Source organism: Balaenoptera physalus, assembly GCF_965194825.1.
Source record: "Balaenoptera physalus genome assembly, chromosome: 18".
Taxonomy (NCBI): Eukaryota; Metazoa; Chordata; class Mammalia; order Artiodactyla; family Balaenopteridae; genus Balaenoptera; species Balaenoptera physalus.
Window position 1 is genome coordinate 59,989,952 of NC_138899.1, and position 20,698 is coordinate 60,010,649.

At 39.5% G+C, this 20,698-nt stretch overlaps 1 protein-coding gene across 1 annotated transcript in view; it reads left to right on the forward strand.

Moving 5' to 3' along the window:
• Nucleotides 1–20,698, forward strand: part of GTF2F2 (general transcription factor IIF subunit 2) — a 145,242-nt gene that overhangs the window by 15,061 nt on the left and 109,483 nt on the right. The window contains exons 3-4 of the mRNA XM_082435447.1: nt 9,063–9,081; nt 10,352–10,496. Coding sequence (XP_082291573.1) covers nt 9,063–9,081; nt 10,352–10,496 — 164 coding nt within the window. The remainder of the gene's footprint in view (nt 1–9,062; nt 9,082–10,351; nt 10,497–20,698) is intronic.

Here is a 20,698-nt window from a genome sequence, read left to right on the forward strand (position 1 = left end):
ATCCACCTCTTTATCACTGAGTTTTTGTTTCATAACAAACCACCGCAAAGTTTAGTGGCTTAGAACAAAACCATTTTATTAGCTTATAATTCTGTGGGGCTGTTCTAGACAGTTCTGGTTGAGGCTGACCTGGCTGGTCTTCCTGGCTAGAATGGCCTCATTTATGTGTCTGGTGGTTGGCTTGCTGTCAGCTGGGGCAGTTGCCACGTGTTTTTCATCTCCAGCGTGCTCCTTCCCATGGTGGTGAAAGAGTTCCTAGTAGCAAGAGAGAGGGAAGCCCCACTGCACAAGCGCTTTGCAAGCTTGTGCTTGCATCATGTTTCCCAAATGTAAATGTAACTTGCAGTAGACTCTACCTCTTGATGGGATTTGAGGCAAATAATTTGTAGTCCTAAATTTTTTAATTTTTTTTTACAATCTACCACATCCACATTCTTTTTTTTTTTTTAAGTTTTAAAAAAAATTTATTTTATTTTTGGCTGCATTGGGTCTTCGTTGCTGTGCACGGGCTTTCTCTAGTTGCATAGAGCGGGGGCTACTCTTCGCTCTGGTGTGCAGGCTTCTCATTGCAGTGGCTTGTCTTGTTGCGGAGCACGGGCTCTAGGCACACGGGCTTCAGTAGTTGTGGCACGTGGGCTCAGTAGTTGTGGCACTTGGACTCTAGAGCGCAGGCTCAGCAGTTGTGGCACACGGGCTTAATTGCTCTGCAGCATGTGGGATGTTCCTGGACCAGGGCTCAAACCCGTGTCCCCTGCATTGGCAGGCGGATTCTTAACCCCTGCGCCACCAGGGAAGCCCCTGCCACATCCACATTGTTAAATCTAAGAGTCAACAGCAGCTCTTCTCAATTGCCCTTCAACAGAATTTGACATAGTTGATCACTTCTACCCTCAAACCCTTTTTTTTCATCTCACTTCTGAGACATCACTCTCTTGCTGGCTCCTTCTCATCTTCTCAATTTCTAAATGTTATTTGGACACCCTCTGGGTTTTGTTCTTTGGAGGAGCAATCCTGTGTTCTTGGATGATGTCATGTCTTTAAAGTAAGAAACTTTGATACTTTCATGGTTTATGCCCTAAATGTCAATATTTTTGTTCTTTATCTTACTTGCATTTGTTTCAGACAAATCTTTAAATTCTTCCTTTTGTTTTCACAAGATATTTATTGGAAATGGGCATGCTTTTATATCCAAAGTTCTAATGTTAGGTAGAGACAAGTAATATCTTCTTTTCTTAAGAAACAGCTACACGTTTAATAGCAGAACTGGGCTTAAATTCAGTCCTTTGAGTGGTAAGAAAACTCCAACAGCTTCCAGTGCCAGCTCCGTCACTTACTATCAGTGAGGCTTTGGACAGATACTTAATCTTCTGAGTTTAGATTCGCTACCTTTCCCTACCATGAATATTGCATTCCTGAAAACCTCTGTGTAAAGAAAATACCTAGTTGAGGAATGTAAAATCTTTTGGTGTGGGGAGGAGGGAGCTGGTATGGGAAACAGAGTAAAAGGAGCCCAGCTCTAGGGAAACCTATGTAAGCCCTAAGTACTGCTTTCATCCCTAAGATAAATATTAAAGATAGCATGCTAAATAAACAGTAATGGGTGTGCTGTGATTTTTCTTTCTTTTTTTTTTTTTTAAAGATTTATTGATTGATTGATTGATTGATTGATTGCTATGTTGGGTCTTCGTTTCTGTGCTAGGGCTTTCTCTAATTGCAGCAAGCGGGGGCCGCTCTTCATCGCGGTGCGCAGGCCTCACTATCGTGGCCTCTCTTGTTGCGGAGCACAGGCTCCAGACGCACAGGCTCAGCAGCCGTGGCTCACGGGCCCAGCTGCTCTGCGGCATGTGGGATCTTCCCAGACCAGGGCTCGAACCCGTGTCCCCTGCATTAGCAGGCAGATTCTCAACCACTGCGCCACCAGGGAAGCCCACTGTGATTTTTCTTGATCACCCTTTGTTTGGAAGAAAATTTCAAGCTTGTCCTTAGTTTAAAGCAGATGTTTTACATAGTTACATCTAATATGCATAGGGAGGCCGTATCCCCAGGTCATGACCAGTTTACATGTTTTACAGTGCCGGTTTACATATTTTTCCTGTGTAATTATTAATAGTGTCCCCTCTTTCACTCTCCAGAGTGTCCTGGTTTTGGCAATAAACTGTATGTTTGCCCTTAATATTAACAGATGTGTATGTGTATTTTATATGTAAATAAAAAATCTAGCAGATTTTCTACCTAACATGAAATATAATCTTGCTGTGTAGAAGAGCTAGATGCTTTTAATGATGGGAACAGATTTTTAGTAGTTGGTATCCTAAGATTGCTATGGAAATGCTTGAAAACAGCTTGTTCTGGAGTAGGTCTACTGGCTATCTTATTTATGTTTCTAATTTACTTAGTTTTCATTCTTCTTGCTGATTACTAGATTCACTATTAAACAGGTGTAGGATGAGCGAGGAATGGCTTAGCAGTGCCTGTGACTAGGTTATCAGTACTTTAATTTCAGCTGAATATGACTCATCAAGGTTTTGTGGCTGTAAACAAAAGGCTCCATTAATAGATGATCATTGTTCAGAATGAAGTGGGATGATAACCCCACTCTTCTTCGCCACTGAGCTTCCAGAGCAGACGTTGTGTTCAGGTTTTAGTGCTGCACCTGGAGACATGGACAAAGAAGTTCATTCAGTGGAGTGAGCCTAGGACAGTGAGAAAACGGAAATCAATTTCCTGTGAGGAACGTTTGAAGGTACGATGGCTGTTTAAGAGAAGACTTAGGGCAAACCAGTAAAACTGTCTTCAAATATTTTTAAAGACTAGAAGATGTATGATCAACTATTGATCCTTAGAGGCAGATTAACCATTTGGTGGGTTATCTGTGTGGTTGAAAAAAACGTATATTTGGGTTAAAAATGAAAAATAGCTAAGGTTTTAAAAAGGCAGTGTGGTATACTGATAATGAGTATGGACTCAGGAGTCAGTCAGCTCTGGGCTTAATCCAGGCCTTGTCATTTACCAGCTATGTGACTTTGGGGAAGTTGCTTATTACCCTCTCTGTTTCCTCATCTGTGAAAAGGAGATGTTATCAATACCTCATAGGTTCAGTGCATGTAAAATACTCCGTAAGTGTTCACCTGCTGTCATGCCCCACATACCACAAAGTGCAGGCAGTAGACCCTGCATCATGTCTGGCACCTCCTCTCATCGTCAGCTCTCCCAGAGTTAAGCAGCAGCACCAGCTTGCTGTGCAGTAGGCCAGAAGCTAGGAAGAAGTACATGGTGTGGACGTTGATTCCAGCAGAGACAAGCGCTGTGGAGTAAAGGAATCAAGAGAGGCAGAGGGGAGGGGGAACACATGCCGCGGGGAATGCAGCTCTTCCCAAATTTGGTTCTTTTTATACCTGAAAAAAGGAGAGTCCAGAATAAGATGAGAGTAACAGCTTCTTTTAACAGTTGGTAACATTTGGGCCATTTTCGTCAAGCAATTCATGCCATGTCCCTAAATCACTGTACTTGGACTATTCTTGTACCTTTGGACATCTGATGTGTACTGCATTTTAATTGGTTTATAGTTTTGCTTTAGTTTGTTTAATTTTAAGACCAGCCTTTCTACATTACCATCCTGCCTCAGAAAACTTCAGTTTTCAAAATGTTTGATATATGTCATATTTTACTGACAGTCATACAGTTTGTACTAATACAGCTTCTTTCAGAGACGTTTAATTTCTAGTTTTATTTCTAAACACACTTAACTTCCAAGGTCATATCGGGGCCCACTAATAATAGAAAATATGCAAATAAAAAAAATCAGTGAGATAATTTTTTGTTATAAAAATTGATAAGTTTAGAACAGTGTTATACTGTTGAAAGGAGTTTAAATCAGTACAAACTTTCTGAAGGGCAGTCTGGCAAAACATATATGTATATCATTGCACATATACATATATATATACACACATATACGTATGTAATACACACACATAGGCACAGATACACGTTGCTGCTCAAAACAAAGTAGAATAATAATCCCACTGTTTCCTCTGCCGGTTAGCTCACAGTGCAAGCATTATGTTCAGTTCTTGGTGCTGCCCTTACAGAAAGACACTGAGAGACTCAGTTTATCATCATTTATTCTGATGTTCAAATTGTCCAAAGTTTAACCAATGGAAGCTCCTTCTAGCTGGCACCCATGATCTTTGTTTTCTTTATTGTGGTAAAGAATACATATAAAATTTACCACCTTAACCATATTTAAGTGTACAGTTCAATAGTGTTTACAGTTCAATAGTGTAAGTCCCATAGACTAAGGGCATGTCTTCATCATTCTTTGAGCACTTACTTTTTGTTAAGGCAAGATGTTTTAGACTCATCTTGTACATTTCTCTCTGAGCCCTGGAGCCAGTCACTTCTCCAAGGAGCCCTGGTTTCCTCTAGAGGAAAATGGGATTTGGAAACTAAGCTCTGGATACCACAGGTGCTCATGGCTGCTCCCAGACCCTCTAAGTGGGCAGAGCTAGGGTGTATATATATGTACACACACATACCTCTGGGTCTACATTTATTTTTACATTTACATGTATTGAAAATCATGAATTTATACCAATACCCAGTTCCAGTTCAGCACTACAGGGTGTGTTCTAGTTTCCTCCCTTTTCATATTTGTACCTCTTTTCTGAAAGTGAGAAACCTGGTTCCTGTTATTCTTAATATATTCACGTATTTGTTCAGGCCTCTGTTCTTACTTGTTCAGAGTCCCCCACTTCTCCCGCATTGGTGATTGCCCTCCTCACCCTCCTTGGGCTCTAGCAACCCTTGTTAGGCTGTTGTTAACCTTTGCTGCCCTCCACAGGGATGCTCTCCTCAGCCCTTGTAGGCTTCCACCCCCTGTTCTGAGGCTGCCCTCTCCTCAAAGGCACGCCTCCGTACCCCGCTAGGGCTCCAGCAGCCTGTTTCAGGCTGTCCTTCCATGTGGATGCCCTCGCCCCACTAGGCTCTGACCCATTTCTTGTTGAGCCGTTCCGTTCTGGGGTGCCCTCCTTTACCCCACTGGGCTCTGGCACCTTGCCCCGGCCTGCCCTCTCCACCCCAGGCACTTCCTTTCCACTTGGGCTGTGACTACCCTGCTCCACCCACTGCAGATGCCTACCTTGCTTGGCCTCCCCTAATGACTTTTGAGCTGTATTGTTCAAGAAGGGGATATATGAATAGGAATTCAAAATGAAACAAAACAAAAACCACAAAAAATCCTGTGGAGCACAGGGTTATTATTATTATTATTTGGTTGGTCTTCTTATCCTGAAGAAGCAGGTGATTTATTGGTTATCAGTGATTAGTGAGAAGTCTGGCCCCATTGGTGTCAAATCTAAGATGTATTTTAAAAGTGTAAGAAAAAGGAAAGACATTAATTTTTTTTTAAAAGACAAGAGGAATGAGGCTGGAGTCTAAAGAAGTATCTGTGGAGTACTGAGAAACAGACTCAGAGTAACGAGAAACATTATGAGACTTTCAGTGAAAGGGTGGGCCAGGTGTTTACTTCATCCATTTCTGAAGACATTACTGTGTTTTACAATAGTGGATGTTTATAACTTTGACCACAGATCATCATGGAAAGGGTATATTTTAGTTGTAATGTAGAATGACGAAAGGTCATGTATACTTCATACATTCATACACCAAGACAAGGCAATACATAATCCTTTTAAAATAAATTTTAAGTTTTCAAGGGTTAATATTTATTCTAGAAAATTAACTCATCCAGAGTTGATCAACCTCTTATCATTCCAACTAAGATGCTATTATAATATATACAGTTGTCCCTTGAACAATAAGAGTTTGAACTGCACAGGTCCACTGATTACATGGGTTTTTTTCAGTCAGTATATTCTGCAGTACCCCACGATGTGCTGTTAGTTGAATCCATGGACGTGGAACCATGAACATAGAGGGTGTCGTCCACCCTAACTCCTGCATTGTTCAAGGGTCAACTGTCTATGAAAAGGAAGTTGACCTCCCCTCCTGTGTTCCCTAATTGCATCTGGGTGATTTCTGGTCACTGACGGGAAATGGCAGCGTGATCTTTAACCCGTCCTTTTTCCTTTGCTGCCCACTTTCAGTCATTTCCTCTTCTATCAGTTTTGCCACTCACTCCTTGCATTCTACAGCTGTCTGCTTCAGGCCTTCATTACTTTTTATATGCGTTTCTGCATTAGCCTCAGTTCAATTCAGTAAACATTACGTCAGTGCCTTCTGTGTCCTTACCTTTGCTTTGCCTACAGTGCCTCTGTCTTAGGGTAGCTAAATTAAATTCCTCTAGAAGGAAAGTTCTGGAGAGATAGGGAAGGGACTGTAGTGAATTCAGTGCCTGACTGTCTCTGCACGTTGAGGGGATTGTTGTCATGCTGAATTGGGAGCACATTGCTGCCAGATCTTCCGGTCTTGTAAGAGAAGCTGGAAATTCATTATTTTTATGTGAAATCTTAATTTTTTCACCTCTGTTCTAGGTACTTCCCCAACAAAAAGAAGAGTGACATTGTATTTTAATGTATGAAAGACTGGGAATTCCTACAGTAAACAAATCTCTGTAAGAATCTGGAATCCTTGGTCTGACCTAAAAGGCTCTTTACCACTTGACTCCAGCCTCCCGTTCACTGATGTTAGAAAGAATGTGCTGGATACGTTCTCTTTTCTGGTGTTTAGTTGGATTCTTCTCTTAGCCTGGAATGACCGCTTGTCGTCGATCTCCTCCCCCACTCAGTTCATCTTTTCCTAGCTTTCCTATCTGCACTTCCATGACAGTTTGTTGTACCTCTGTCTTGGAGTTACTGTCCTGTTTGTAGTTGTGCATGGATTGGAGCTGTCTTTTTTTCATTAGACTGGGACCTTCTTGAGGATAAAGACCTACACTCATACTATACCATGCACTTGTCACAGACAGTGAATGACTGAACCACTGAAGGAAGACAGGTTGGAACTCGGCCGGGTGTTGTAGAGAAATAGTAGTTTTCTATCTGGTCTTCATATCCATTCTATGTATATTTTCTGATGTCAGTTTCTTGGAACATGTCTTTGTACTTGGTATACTTTTGTTCAAACAATGCCTGTAGCTCTCCATTGCCTAAAGAGTGAAATCCATGCTCTGTGCTGTGATATTCAAGATCTTATATGGTCTGGCCCCATTTCTCCTTTACAGTTCATCTCCTACTCTTCTTTATTTTGTACTTTCCTTCCCAGCCAAATCTGATCACATTTTCCTGGCTTTGCTTAACAATTTACTTTTCTTTTTTTTGGCCCTGTCACGCAGCATGCAGGATCTTAGTTCCCCCGACCTGGGATCAAACCTGCACCCCCTGCAGTGGAAGTGCAGAGTCTTAACCACTCGACCGCCAGGAAAGTCCCACTTAGCTATTTACTTTTGATACAATAGCTCAAAAGCTGCCTCTTGTTGAGCCAGTCCTTAACTCTTAAAATGGAAGAAATGGTGTCCTCCTGCCTAATCCTAGCACATTGTGGCTCTCTTAACTAGAATTAAAATTTATCTCGCTCTATAGTTATGGATTTAGCTTTTATATCTTCTGCTGGCTGGGGATAGGGGCCTTCCACTCAGTAGTTTGCAGGTATTTAATACATGTGTGTTTTTTTTTTTAATTAGGCTATTATTAGGGTGTACATTGATCCCATATTTGTAAAAAAAAAAGAAAAAGAAAAACTAAAAAACGTAATTCAAATAAATAAAAAATCGTATGGAAGGATATTTACTGTAGATAACAGTAGAAGATGTTAACAGTAGAATCTTGGCTAATTTAAAACTTTTGGCTTGTCTGTAATAAAATTATTTCTACATGGGCATATATTATTTTTATAGCAGAGAAAATTGCTTGTAATTTAAAAATAATTTTTGATCTTTAAGGTTTTGTTAGGTAAGTGAAACTTCTTCAGCTAGATAAAATAAATAATAAAATTTGTTGAAGTTCTATATATCTGGTATTAAATATGCCATTCACATGCTGCTGAATGCTAAAAATACTCAGAGGGCTACCCTGGTGGCGCAGTGATTAAGAATCCGCCTGCGAATGCAGGGGACACGGGTTTGAGCCCTGGTCCAGGAAGATCCCACATGCCGTGGAGCAGCTAAGCTCCTGTGCCACAACTACTGAGCCTGCGCTTTAGAGCCCACGAGCCACAACTGCTGAGCTCATGTGCCACAACTACTGAAGCCTGCGCGCCTAGAGCCGTGCTCCGCAACAAGAGAAGCCACCACAATGAGAAGCCCGCACACTGCAACAAAGAGTAGCCCCTCCCCGGCTCGCCGCAACAGAAAGCCTGCGTGCAGCAACAAAGACCCAACGCAGCCAAAAATAATAAATAAATAATAAATTAAAATACTCAGAAATTAAAATAAGAATTGTAATAACATCATTATTTGGATAAAATATTATTAGGTCAGGTTGTAATAGTGTTAAGAGACACAAACTCATAATATCTAAAATACTCATGTGGGATTAATGTGTATTTGTTTTTCCTATAGGATTACAAATAGAATAGTTTAGGAGAGCCAAGGATAAATATTAGTTAATCTCTGTAAGTGTAATATTTTTATGTAAATATGAAGTAGCATTATTTCTTGTTTTTTTTTTTAAAGGACATTTTTATTAATACTGACACATACTCTTTTTTTTTTTTTTAATAGCTACTTTATTTATTTATTTATTTATTTATTGTTGGCTGTGTTGGGTCTCTTAGTTTTCATGTGAGGGCTTTCTCTAGTTGCAGCAAGTGGGGGCCGCTCCTCATCGCGGTGCACGGGCCTCTCACCATCGTGGCCCCTCCCGTTGCGGAGCACAGGCTCCAGACGCGCAGGCTCAGCAGTTGTGGCTCACGGGCCTAGTTGCTCCGAGGCATGTGGGATCCCCCCAGACCAGGGCTCGAACCCGTGTCCCCTGCATTAGCAGGCAGACTCCCAACCACTGTGCCACCAGGGAAGCCCAGCATTATTTCTTTTAGTTCTTAGCTTACATTTGAAAAAAATATGAAATTAAATAATTGAAATTTTTTTCTTTCCTCTCTTTCAGAAATCAAGGAAGGACCGAGGTAAGATTATTTCTATGGAAATTTTATTTAAAACATTAGATTATTTTACTATGCATTAGTAATAGTAACGAGAGGGTAGTGTTTACATTCTGGAAAACTCCACATCAAACTGGTGGCTGGTCAGGAACACATACTAGTATAAAATGCCACTCTTGTGTGAATGAATAGGCTCCTTTCTAGTTGTTCATGCTTAGCATTTTTCTACTTTGACCTAAATATCCCCTCTCTTGGTACTATGAAAATTAGTATTGTTTCAGTAATACACTAAACATTATTTCAGTGTGGCAAATGCATTTGATTTGGATTTTTGAAGGCTTTAGATTTTGACCCATTAAGTCCAGGACATAATTTGCGGTACCTGTCGCATAGTAGAGAGATATTTAAATAATACTTCATAATCTTTCTACGTGGTTAAGAGATCAGTATTTTAAGTTTATAAATCCCTTTGATGTAAAATTTGGGGAGATATGGTAAAAATCATTTTGAAAGAACACCTACTGTGTCTTCTTATTCTAAGCCTCAATATTGAGTTATCCCTATGAATTTTTAGTTGTATTTGTTGAAATATTCAAAAATAAAACAGCACCGTGTACTCAGACAGTTACTGGATCTAAAAAGAAAGACATCCTCTGCTTATGGGAGTGTTTAAGCTTCCTGAGTAAATAGCTCACTTCCCCCTGCTTCAAGTACAGTCGCTTTCTTAATACTTTTAAAATGTTCAGTCATTCAGCAAATACTGTTTTCCTTCTGTGTGCCAGGCATTTTGCTAGGAGATGGATGGATGAATGGATGAATGGATGGCTAGATCTAGAAGGATGGGTGAATGGATGAATGGATGCATAGATCTGTCTATCTCTCTATCTATCTATCTGTCAATCTATCCATCCATCCATCCACCTAATACTTACCTAATTTATTTAGGGGTATAAATATAACAAAACATGGTTTCTTCCTTGACCTCAGACACCTTAGGAAAAAAAATTTATTTCTATTTTATAAATAGAAGTTTTTCAGCCATAGGCCAGAGAAAACATTTGAAAGCTGTCTATATAATGGTAGATTAGCCCCATTATTCTGACAGATGGAGATAGATTCTCTTATTATGACTCATTATTAAAGATTTTTTGATAAAGTTTTTTAAAAATGCTTAATAAAATGACTGGAAAAGATTCACATTAAAAAACGTATTTGATTTATAGTTAGAATTTCTGTACAGATACTTTGAATACAAAAGTCTATTGTAATAAGCTCTGGTTAATGTGTCTACTAGGTGTCATTTACTTTGAATGAGGATCTTGCAAATATTCATGATATTGGCGGAAAACCAGCTTCAGTCAGTGCTCCTAGAGAACATCCATTTGTCTTGCAAAGTGTTGGAGGACAGACATTAACGGTGTTTACTGAGAGCTCATCAGGTAAGTGGGAATAGAATTATTTAAATGCAATTCCTGTACATGTTGTGTAGATTTTCTCTCTCAGCACATACTCTAAGGTCATTACCAGGGCTGTTCCACCTATTGTTCTTTCTACCTCTTATTCATATCATACTACTTCTCTGCTCTAAGTACTTTCCTGTGATTGATGAAATTTTGGCTGTTACTGGAAGGGTTTAATTTCCATTTGGGGCATGAAGAAATAGAACAAAGCAGATGGAAGAGTGTGGTTCATCAAGCTGTCTTCTAGGATGTTGAGGAAACAGTATTATGAGTTTTGCCAAGATAAGGTCAGCCTTGCCTGTTTTGGTAAATTAATATTCAGTAACTATAAGTTGTATTTTAAAAAATACTGCTTAATATTAGGGAATATTAGTCAAAATAAAGGGAATATTTTGGCTCTTGTATGCTTTCTATACTTTTTAATGCATAGGGATTAATTTCTTTTAATTGGTATCAACTTCTAAGAAACTGTGTATAGTTTTTAATTTTGTGTGTTTGCTCTCGGATGTTTTAACAGTTCAGTAAATCAGAGCAGGTGTTTCAGTTTGTGAATTAAATATAAAGGGAACTTTTTTTGTGGCATATGTAAGAGTATATGTTTATTTTCATTGTTTCTTGGTTTTTAACCTTCACTGAATTTAGAATATTACTAGTAAAGCAGCAGGCCACCTCACTTTAACAGAACTAATTTCTCTTACCTGATTCAGAAAGTTTATTGGTTGTATAAAAGAAAAACATCCATGGTTTTGTTGTATTTTCATTAAAAATTACAAAGAAAGCTGTGAGATTGAGGACACAGGGAGGGGGAAGGATAAGCTGGGACGAAGTGAGAGAGTGGCATGGACTTATATATACTACCAAATGTAAAATAGATAGCTAGTGGGAAGCAGCCGCATAGCACAGGGAGATCAGCTCAGTGCTTTGTGACCACTTAGAGGGGTGGGATAGGGAGGGTGGGAGGGAGACGCAAGAGGGAAGAGATATGGGGATATATGTATATGTATAGCTGATTCACTTTGTTATAAAGCAGAAACTAACACACCATTGTAAAGCGATTATACTCTGATAAGATGTTAAAAAAAAAGAAAGCTGTAAGAAATTATAATATGTTAAGACCATTATTGTTTAAATAGAGTATACAGTTGATCCTTGAAAAATGGGAAGGTTAAGGGCACCAACCCTCACAGGGTTGAAAATGTGCACGTAATTTACAGTGGGCTCTCTGTATCCAAGGTTCCTCCATATCTGTGGTTCTGTGTGCTCAAATTTAACAACTGTAGATTGTGTAGTACTGTAGTATTTACCATTGAGAAAAATCCACATGTAAGTAGACCTGTGCAGTTCAAACCCATGTTGTTCAGGCGTCACCTGTACTCAGATAAATTTTTTGTGGTGTCTTGGATTGCCAATAGCTGCATAAATTGATGTCAAAAAAATTAGTCTTTTTTTTTCCCCTGGGATGTAAAATTTAAAAAACGGAAAGGTAAAAGATTTGTTTTATTACATTATTCTGTTGCCATAATAATTTGTAGTGTAATATTATGGGAAGTAGAAAATGTTAAACGTATGCATTTTCTCCTGGAGAAGATTCAACCATTCAACAAATATTTATTGTATGCTACATTGTGCAGGGCATAGGATAGGCACATCCAAGGGATCTGAATTAGTCTTGCAACTGATGGGATTGAATAAGACCTATTGAACCTGTGAGGTTTTCTCTACTTTTGTGGTTGTCCCTGGAGTGGAAGAGGTATTGGCACCAAGATGATAAAAAGGAAGCAGTCTGGAAAAAAGTTTGAGGTAGGGAAACTTGAACTGCCTTGGTAGAAAAAGGTACCCTATTTCAGATTTTTTACCTCTTATCAAGTTGCTAATTTTTCCAAAGCATGATTCATTGCTGGTACATATACAGAAGACAGTGGTTTAGAAAGCTAAGGTTTGTTATCCTCAAAATTAATCTTTCGTTTTTAATCTCGTAAATCCTTTAGTTAGCATTGTGATCTTTTTGAACATTTTGTATTCACATTTCTGGTTACAGTGTACTCCAAAGTGAACATGGTATTATAAGGATTATCTTGCCAGGAATATGGAAAAAGATCAAGATTGTCATCCTTCTTCTGGAGTTTGTACAATATGTTCTTGCTTTGTAGAACTGTAATACAAGTGCAGGTCTCAGTTGCTATTAGATGGTGCACACTATAAGGGAGGTCTTTGCTGCCTAATCTCAGTCATTTCTGTTTCATGTCATTGTTCCTTAACTCTCTTTGCACCTTTTTGTGCCTTAATTTCCTTATTTATGAAATACAGATAATAGTTATTTACATTAGTGTATAAATATGAATATATTTAAAACACTTTGAATAATACTTGGTACATAGTACATGCTCAGTAACTATTAGCTGTTATTACTATTATTAATATTAGATTTTACTTTTAAACTCTCTAGGTTTCAAGTATATTTTAAGGTGTGTGCATGCATTTTACCTATATCTGGGTGTATATCACTTGATAAAATTCAACCAGAAGAGATTTTTATGTTCAGTGTTTTTGATTGCCTGGAGGACCAAGAAAAAAGCTCTAGAATTGTTAACAGTTCATTTCCTTTTCTGAGCCTTGCGTCATTTGCTATTTCTACTCATTAAGGTATCAGTTCTACAACTGGGTTCCTTGGCTCTCTAGGAAGTCATAAATAGACAACAGGAGCTCTGACTGCTGTGACATGTTTAAAATGCTAGCTAAGTGTGTATATCTGCATGTTTTTCTGCAGGACAGGACCCTAGCTTTCATTGGGGTCTCAGAGGGATCTGGGACCCAAAAAAGCTAAAGAGCCACCACTCTAGTATTAGCTTGGTTTGTCATGAACTTGCCAAAGTGTAAGTAACTGAGTCATTTAACAATGAGCAAGCCATTTATTTTACATTGAAATATACATGGAGGCGGACATTATCCTGAATATTTTTCCATTTTTCTCTCAAGCATAGAACTGTACCTTTTTATTAAAAAAATTGCTTTTCTGGGCTCTTTATTTCTTTTTACTAGTGCCCAGGTCTATAAAACAGAATTTTATGAGAAAAGATTAGACCTTCACTTAAGTTCAGTGTGTTGAGTTTAATTTTAATAGCTTTATTTTCTCAGTTAACATACTTTTGTTGGTTTTTGAGAGACCTCTTTTGAGCCAGTTTTTCTAATGGTTGAATTCTACATATTTGAGTGTCTTTGGCGTGATGGGGTTAGAGGGACCTGATGGTATGTTTTACAATGCTTTCTCCTTAATTAAAACAATCTGCATTTTATGAGCATTTGATGAACATAATTCATTTGTTTCTAGTTGCTCATTCCTATCTCAGAGAATGGGTTTCATTTTTAAGGGCCATTTGGATTAGCCCTTCTTCCACCTCCAGATTTCTCCGTGAAATCCAGATAATCTATTTTCTCTATTAAATATTTCCATGGAGATCTCTATTAGTTTATCTCTCTACCATGATCTACATGGAAAAGCCTCATGTGTTTGGCCTATATTTTTTTTTTCCTTGGGTCTTCAGTTTAGTATTTTTATCTACTATTTTCTGGTAACCAGATAACTTCTGTTTCTTTTGTCCTTTGTACCACTACCTTTGCTCAAACTTATGTTTTCATTTTACAATTGCCAATTCTAGACTAAAAGTTGTTCAACAGATTTTTTTTTTTATTTTTTTTTTTTAAACCCCACATTTGTTTATTTATTTATTTTTGGCTGTGTTGGGTCTTCATTTCTGTGTGAGGACCTTCTCTAGATGTGGCAAGGGGGGGCCACTCTTCATCGCGGTGCACGGGCCTCTCACTATCGCGGCCTCTCTTGCTGGGGAGCACAGGCTCCAGACGCGCAGGCTCAGTAGTTGTGGCTCACGGGCCTAGTTGCTCCGCGGCACATGGGATCCTCCCAGACCAGGGCTCGAACCTGTGTCCCCTGCATTGGCAGGCAGATTCTCAACCACTGCGCCACCAGGGAAGCCCCAACAGATATTTTTTTTTTTTTTTTTTTTTAAAGGAATCTTCAATGCATAGAGTGCATGTTTTTGGGTTATGTGTTTTTTTTTGTCGGTTTTTTTTAAATTTATTTATGGCTGTGTTGGGTCTTCGTTTCTGCGTGAGGGCTTTCTCTAGTTGTGGCAAGCGGGGGCCACTCTTCATCGCGGTGCACAGGCCTCTCACTGTCGTGGCCTCTCTTGTTGCGGAGCACAGGCTCCAGACGCACAGGCTCAGTAATTGTGGCTCACGGGCCCAGTTGCTGTGCGGCATGTGGGATCTTCCCAGACCACGGCTTGAACCCGTGTCCCCTGCATTGGCAGGCAGATTCTCAACCACTGCGCCACCAGGGAAGCCCCAACAGATATTTTTGATGCTAGGCTCTACGCTAGAATAAGACTAGACTCCTGTCCAGTTGGGCAACTGATATGTGAAAAAATAATTGCTACAGAAAGTGCTCTGTTAGAGTTATGTACAAAAAAAGAGTATGTACTTTGCCTGAAGGAACTGGGAGAGGCTTCAAAAGTGGAGAAAATATTTGAGCTGGACCTCAAATATATGAATAAATGCACATCAATAGGAGGGAAGAAAGTGAAGATAAAATTTATTTCTCTCACCTTCAAGTATCCTATTCTTCACTTAGCTTTCTGCTACCTGTCATACTCTGTCATCATCTAAAATCCGTTCAATGGTCCTGGTTAGATCAAAGCAAAAAAGCTCAGTTGTGGATTTCATAGTCTAGTTTAGAGATGAAAATCTTTGTACTGGTACAGTGGCAGTGGAAAAGAGGGCTCCTGTTCTAGAGATATTAGAGGAAATTTGACAGCTTTTGGCGATGAATTGACTGGGCAGGGACTGGAAGAGTGAGAAGTCTAGGATGGTTTCCAAGCTTTTTTGACTTGAGAATCTGGTTGAATGGTGAGACCATTACTGAGTTAGAACGTATTGGAAGAAATGGGCAGGCTTAGAGCTGATAGAGACAGGGTGACTTTTTTGCTCTAAGTTTTCATTATCTTTTTTTTTTTAATTATTTTATTTATTTACTTTTGGCTGCGTTGGGTCTTCATTGCTGCATGCGGGCTTTCTCTAGTTGCGGCGAGCGGGGGCTACTCTTCGTCGCAGTGCGTGGTCTTCTCATTGCAGTGGCTTCTCGTTGTGGAGCACGGGCTCTAGGCGCGCGGGCTTCAGTAGTTGTGGCTTGCAGACTCAGTAGTTGTGGCACGCGGGCTCAGTAGTTGTGGCTCGCGGGCTCAGTAGTTGTGGCTCGCGGGCTCTATAGCACAGGCTCAGTAGTTGTGGCACACGGGCTTCGTTGCTCCGCGGCATGTGGGATCTTCCCGGACCAGGGCTCGAACCCGTGTCCCCTGCATTGGCAGGCGGATTCTTAACCACTGCGCCACCAGGGAAGCCCCAGTTTTCATTATCTTTGACCCCTTTTTAGCAGCTCGTTAATTAAAAAAATTGGTATTTGTACCTAGTTTTTGCAAGCCCTCTTTTACTTAGGCCTGCGATACTTCAGTGAGCAAAATCTCAGCTTTCATGGTGCTTACATTTTAGTAAGAGGAGACAGCAACAAATAGTAAACATAATAAGTAAATTATATTGCAGCCTAGAAGGTGGTAAGTTCTCTGGGAAAAAAGCAGGAAGTGGGATCAGGAGTACTAGGTTGAGGGTGGGGCTTGAAATTTTAAATAGTGTGGTCAGATGTGGGCTCATTGAGAAGGTGGGATTTGAACTAAATCTTGAAAGAGGCAAAGGATAACCTTGTGGAGTTAGTTATCCAGCTAGGAGTTTTCAAGGCAGAGGGAACACATTTGCCCTAAGGTGGGAGCAAGCCTGGAATGTTCTAGGAGAAGCATGGAGGTCAGTGTGGGCAGAATTGACAGGCAGGGGAAAGAGGCCATTAGGCTGGAGAGGAAGGAGGTTGGTGGTGGCAGATCATGAAGGGATTTGTGAACCATTATAAGGGTTTTGGATTTTACTGAGTGAAATGGGGAGCCACTGGGGGGTTTTGAGCAGTGTAGTGATATACTCTGACTTACATTTTGAAGGCCCTCTCTGGCCAGTTGAGAAGAGACCATGAGGACAAGGGTAGAAGCTAGAGGCTATTGCAGTAATCTGGGAAGAGATGACAGAGACTTGGACCAGCGTGGCAGCAGTGACAAAGGTCTAGTTTCTCATCTGATGTTCATCCCATCTTTAGTTGTCTTAACAGACAATCCACTTGGATGTCTTATCACCTGAAACTCAGAAGATACGAAATCAAATTGACCTCTGCATTCCTTTATTCTCTATGTATCCATATTTGTGTCAGTGATAACATCATTCTTCTGTTCTCTTGGCCATGATAGTTCTTAGCCTCCTCTAACTCTCATTCAGTCCGTTGCCCACTTGGTCATTCCTATAGTAGACATCACACATACACATTTCTCGATACCACTTAATCCAAAATCCTCTGAAAACTTCACCCGTCCTCTCTACCCTCTTCTAGTCCAATCTGCTGGAATCCCTTCTCTCTCACAATAGCTTCCTGACACTGCTGCCTCTCCTTTTCCCCTTGTTTTCCTCTGCCAGGGATTTGTTTGCCTTTTACAGTCATAACCATTCTGCCCTTATGGCTGTAGCCTTTGTTGATTCTTCCTTCATCTGGACTTGTGTGGCAGTAAGGTTTGTATTACTCATTTTGTCCCGGAATTAAACCTTATGGGCAGGGGACTGTGGCTCATGCTTATCTCCAGAGTGTCTAGTGTAGGACCGAGCACATAGCACATGGGCTTGTTAAAGCAAATATGTGTTGAAATAGTTTGTTTTCCTTTATTCTCTCCTAAGAATTACTAATACTCTAAAGGTACTCTTTAGCATGTTTTTAAGTGAGATGGCTTGTTAGTGACAAAAGGATAGATTTTCTTCCTTCAAAGTTAAGTCTTTTTCTTAGGACACTTGAGGTTCAAAATTGAATATTAAATTCCTTTGTTCCCTACTTTATTTCTTGCTCATTATATTTTTATTTTAGCACAGGTGATTCTTTTACTTTCTCTTTGCTAATCAGATTAGTTCAGTGATGTGTGATGTGACACTTGGTTAACCACTGGACACATTATAATAATGCTTGGTGCATTTCCCCTGTTTGTTGAGAGTCAGTTGGTTTGAATTAAGCTTTATGTGTATCTGTGTGTGCTTTATAGCTTTCAAACTACAGCTGTTTTCTTTTTTGAATTTTTTTCTTATCACTGCTTTTACATGAATTATACTGTTGCATAAATTATCACAATCTGCATATTACTAGTTGCCATTGCAGTGGGACTCTGAGATTTTTTTTTATTGAAGTACAGTTGATTTACAATGTTGCGTTAATTTCTGCTGTACAGCAAAGTGATTCAGTTATACATATATATACATTCCTTTCAAAATTCTTTTCCATTATGGTTTATCACAGGATATTGAATATCCCTGTGCTATACAGTAGTTTGAATATCCCTGTGCTATACAGTAGGACCTTGTTGTTTATCAATTCTATATATAATGATTTGCATCTGCTAACCCCAAACTCCCAATACGTTTTTCCCTCACCCCCTTTCCCTTTTGGTAATCATAAATTTATTTTCTATGTCTCTGAGTCTCTTTCTGTTTTGTAAATAAGTTCATTTGTATCATATTTTTAGATTCCACATATAAGTAATATCATATGATATTTGTCTTTCTCTGACCAACTTCACTTACTGTGATAATCTCTAAGTCCAGCCATGTTGCTGCAAATGGCATTATTTCATTCTTTTTTATGGTGAGTAGTAGTCCATTGTATATATGTACCACGTCATCTTTATCCATTCATCTGTTGATGGACATTTAGGTTGTCTCCATGTCTTAGCTATTGTGAATAGTGCTTTTGTGAACATAGGGGTGCATGTATCTTTGAATTATAGTTGGACTATATTCTTGATTACATTTGCTGTGACACAGAGTGCCTCATTTTATATTCTCATAACTATTTGGTTTAGAAAAATTGAAGGAACTTTTTACTAAGGTTTATGTCTTTCTTGTCATTAAGCAGTGATAGCTAAACAGAAATGGGTAACCTATTGAGCACTTATTTTGTTCACTATGTTAAGCACTTTATAGGAATTATTTATTTCACATAACAAGCCTATGAGGTAGGCACTATTGTTATTTTATTGATGAGAGAAATGGGGTTTACATAGGATATAATTTGACCAACATACAGCTTGTAGACCTGTGCCCTTAATCATCATTCTAGTGGTTTTCAGAGTGTAGGTGCAAAATCAATTTTGTGAGTAATTGGCAGCATTAAAAAAAAAGAAAGAGAGAAATGGAATGGAAAAAAATTAACTTTTTATTTTGGAACATTTCAAACATACACTGAAGTAGAATAATATAATAAACCCTGTGTACTGTCCCCACCCAGCTTTTTTAACGTGCTGTCAGTGATAAAGAACAAATTACTTTTGTAAAAAGGTATTTTGCTTTTTTCATATATATTTGCACCCCTCATTGCCCTGCTGCATTTTGTCTCCTAAGCCTCTGGAAGGCCTATCACTGTGATTTTATCAAAATGATATATAGCTTCACTTATTCTAAACCTCAATTCCTTCATAAATTCCCTACTGGGTTTGCCCTGCAGAAACAAAAATAACCTGTCTGATCATTGTCTGTCTGCAGATTATCAATATGTTTTTTTTTGTTGTTTTATTTATTTATTTATTTATTTATTTATTCTTTGGCTGTGTTGGGTCTTCGTTTCTGTACGAGGGCTTTCTCTAGTTGCGGCAAGTGGGGGCCACTCTTCATCGAGGTGCGCGGGCCTCTCACTATCGCGGCCTCTCTTGTTGCGGAGCACAGGCTCCAGACACAAAGGCTCAGTAATTTTGGCTCACGGGCCTAGTTGCTCCGCGGCATGTGGGATCTTCCCAGACCAGGGCTCGAACCCGTGTCCCCTGCATTAGCAGGCAGATTCTCAACCACTGCGCCACCAGGGAAGCCCTATCAATATGTTTTTAACCTGCCTCTTTCCAGATGTGTATTTGTGTTTATGTATTATCTAGTGCCGTGGTTTCCACCTGGGGGCTGCTTTGGCAGCATCCAGAGACATTTTCGACTGTCACACTGGCTGCATGTTCCTGGCATCTGGTGCTTGGGGATGCCACCAAACGTCCTGCTGTGCACAGGGACAGCCCCTTGCAACACAGAATTACCCAGCCCAAATGTCAGTAGTGCCAAGGATAAGAAGCCCTTGTCTAGTGTAAGAGAAGCTGTTATTTTTAGTGGACAAGCTATTTGGTATAACTACGGATCAGATTAAAGTTATAAAATAAAAATGCCTTTTTTTTTTTTTTTTTTTTGACGGACCCAACAGGAGTGACCAGAACCTGTTCACCTCCCCAGTAGTTGGTTTTTGTTCTTCTCCTCCTGTTCTTCCCCTTCCCCTCCTCCTCCTCCCTTTTTTCTTCCTTTTGTTGTATCAGAAGAAATTTCTGTGCTTTTAGGAGACTGCTCTTGAGACAGCTTAACTTTTGGTTGGAGCATTTAATCCGTTTACATTTAAGGTAATTAGCGATATATATGTTCCTATTGCAATTTTCTTAACTGTTTTGGGTTTGTTTTTGTAGGTCTTTTTTCTTCCCTTACTCTTTTGTTCTCACCTCTTGTGTTTCCCACCTACAGAAGATCCTTTAGCATTTGTTGTAAAGCTGGTTTGATGGTGCTGAATTGTCTTAGCTTTTGCTTGACTGTAAAGCTTTTGATTTCTCCGTCATATCTGAATGAGAGCCTTGCTGGGTAGAGAATTAAAGTGATGAAAGGTTTTTCCCTTTCATCACTTTAAATATATCATGCTACTCCCTTCTGGCCTGCAGCTTAACTTTTCATTGTGGAAAAAATTTTAAGCATATACAAAAGTAGAGAAATAGTATAGTGAAACTCCATGTGCCTGTCATCCAACTTCAGAGGATCAACATTTGGTCAGTCTTGCTTCAGCTGTACCCCAGCCACTGCCCTTTGTACCTCACAAGGTTATTTTATCTCACACAGCATATCATTCCATCTTTAAATTCTTAGTACATGTCTCCATAAGGATTCCTTTTTAAAAAATACATAACCACAGTACCATTATGGTACCTAAAAAAATGAACATTAATTCCAAAATATCATCATAGATGTAG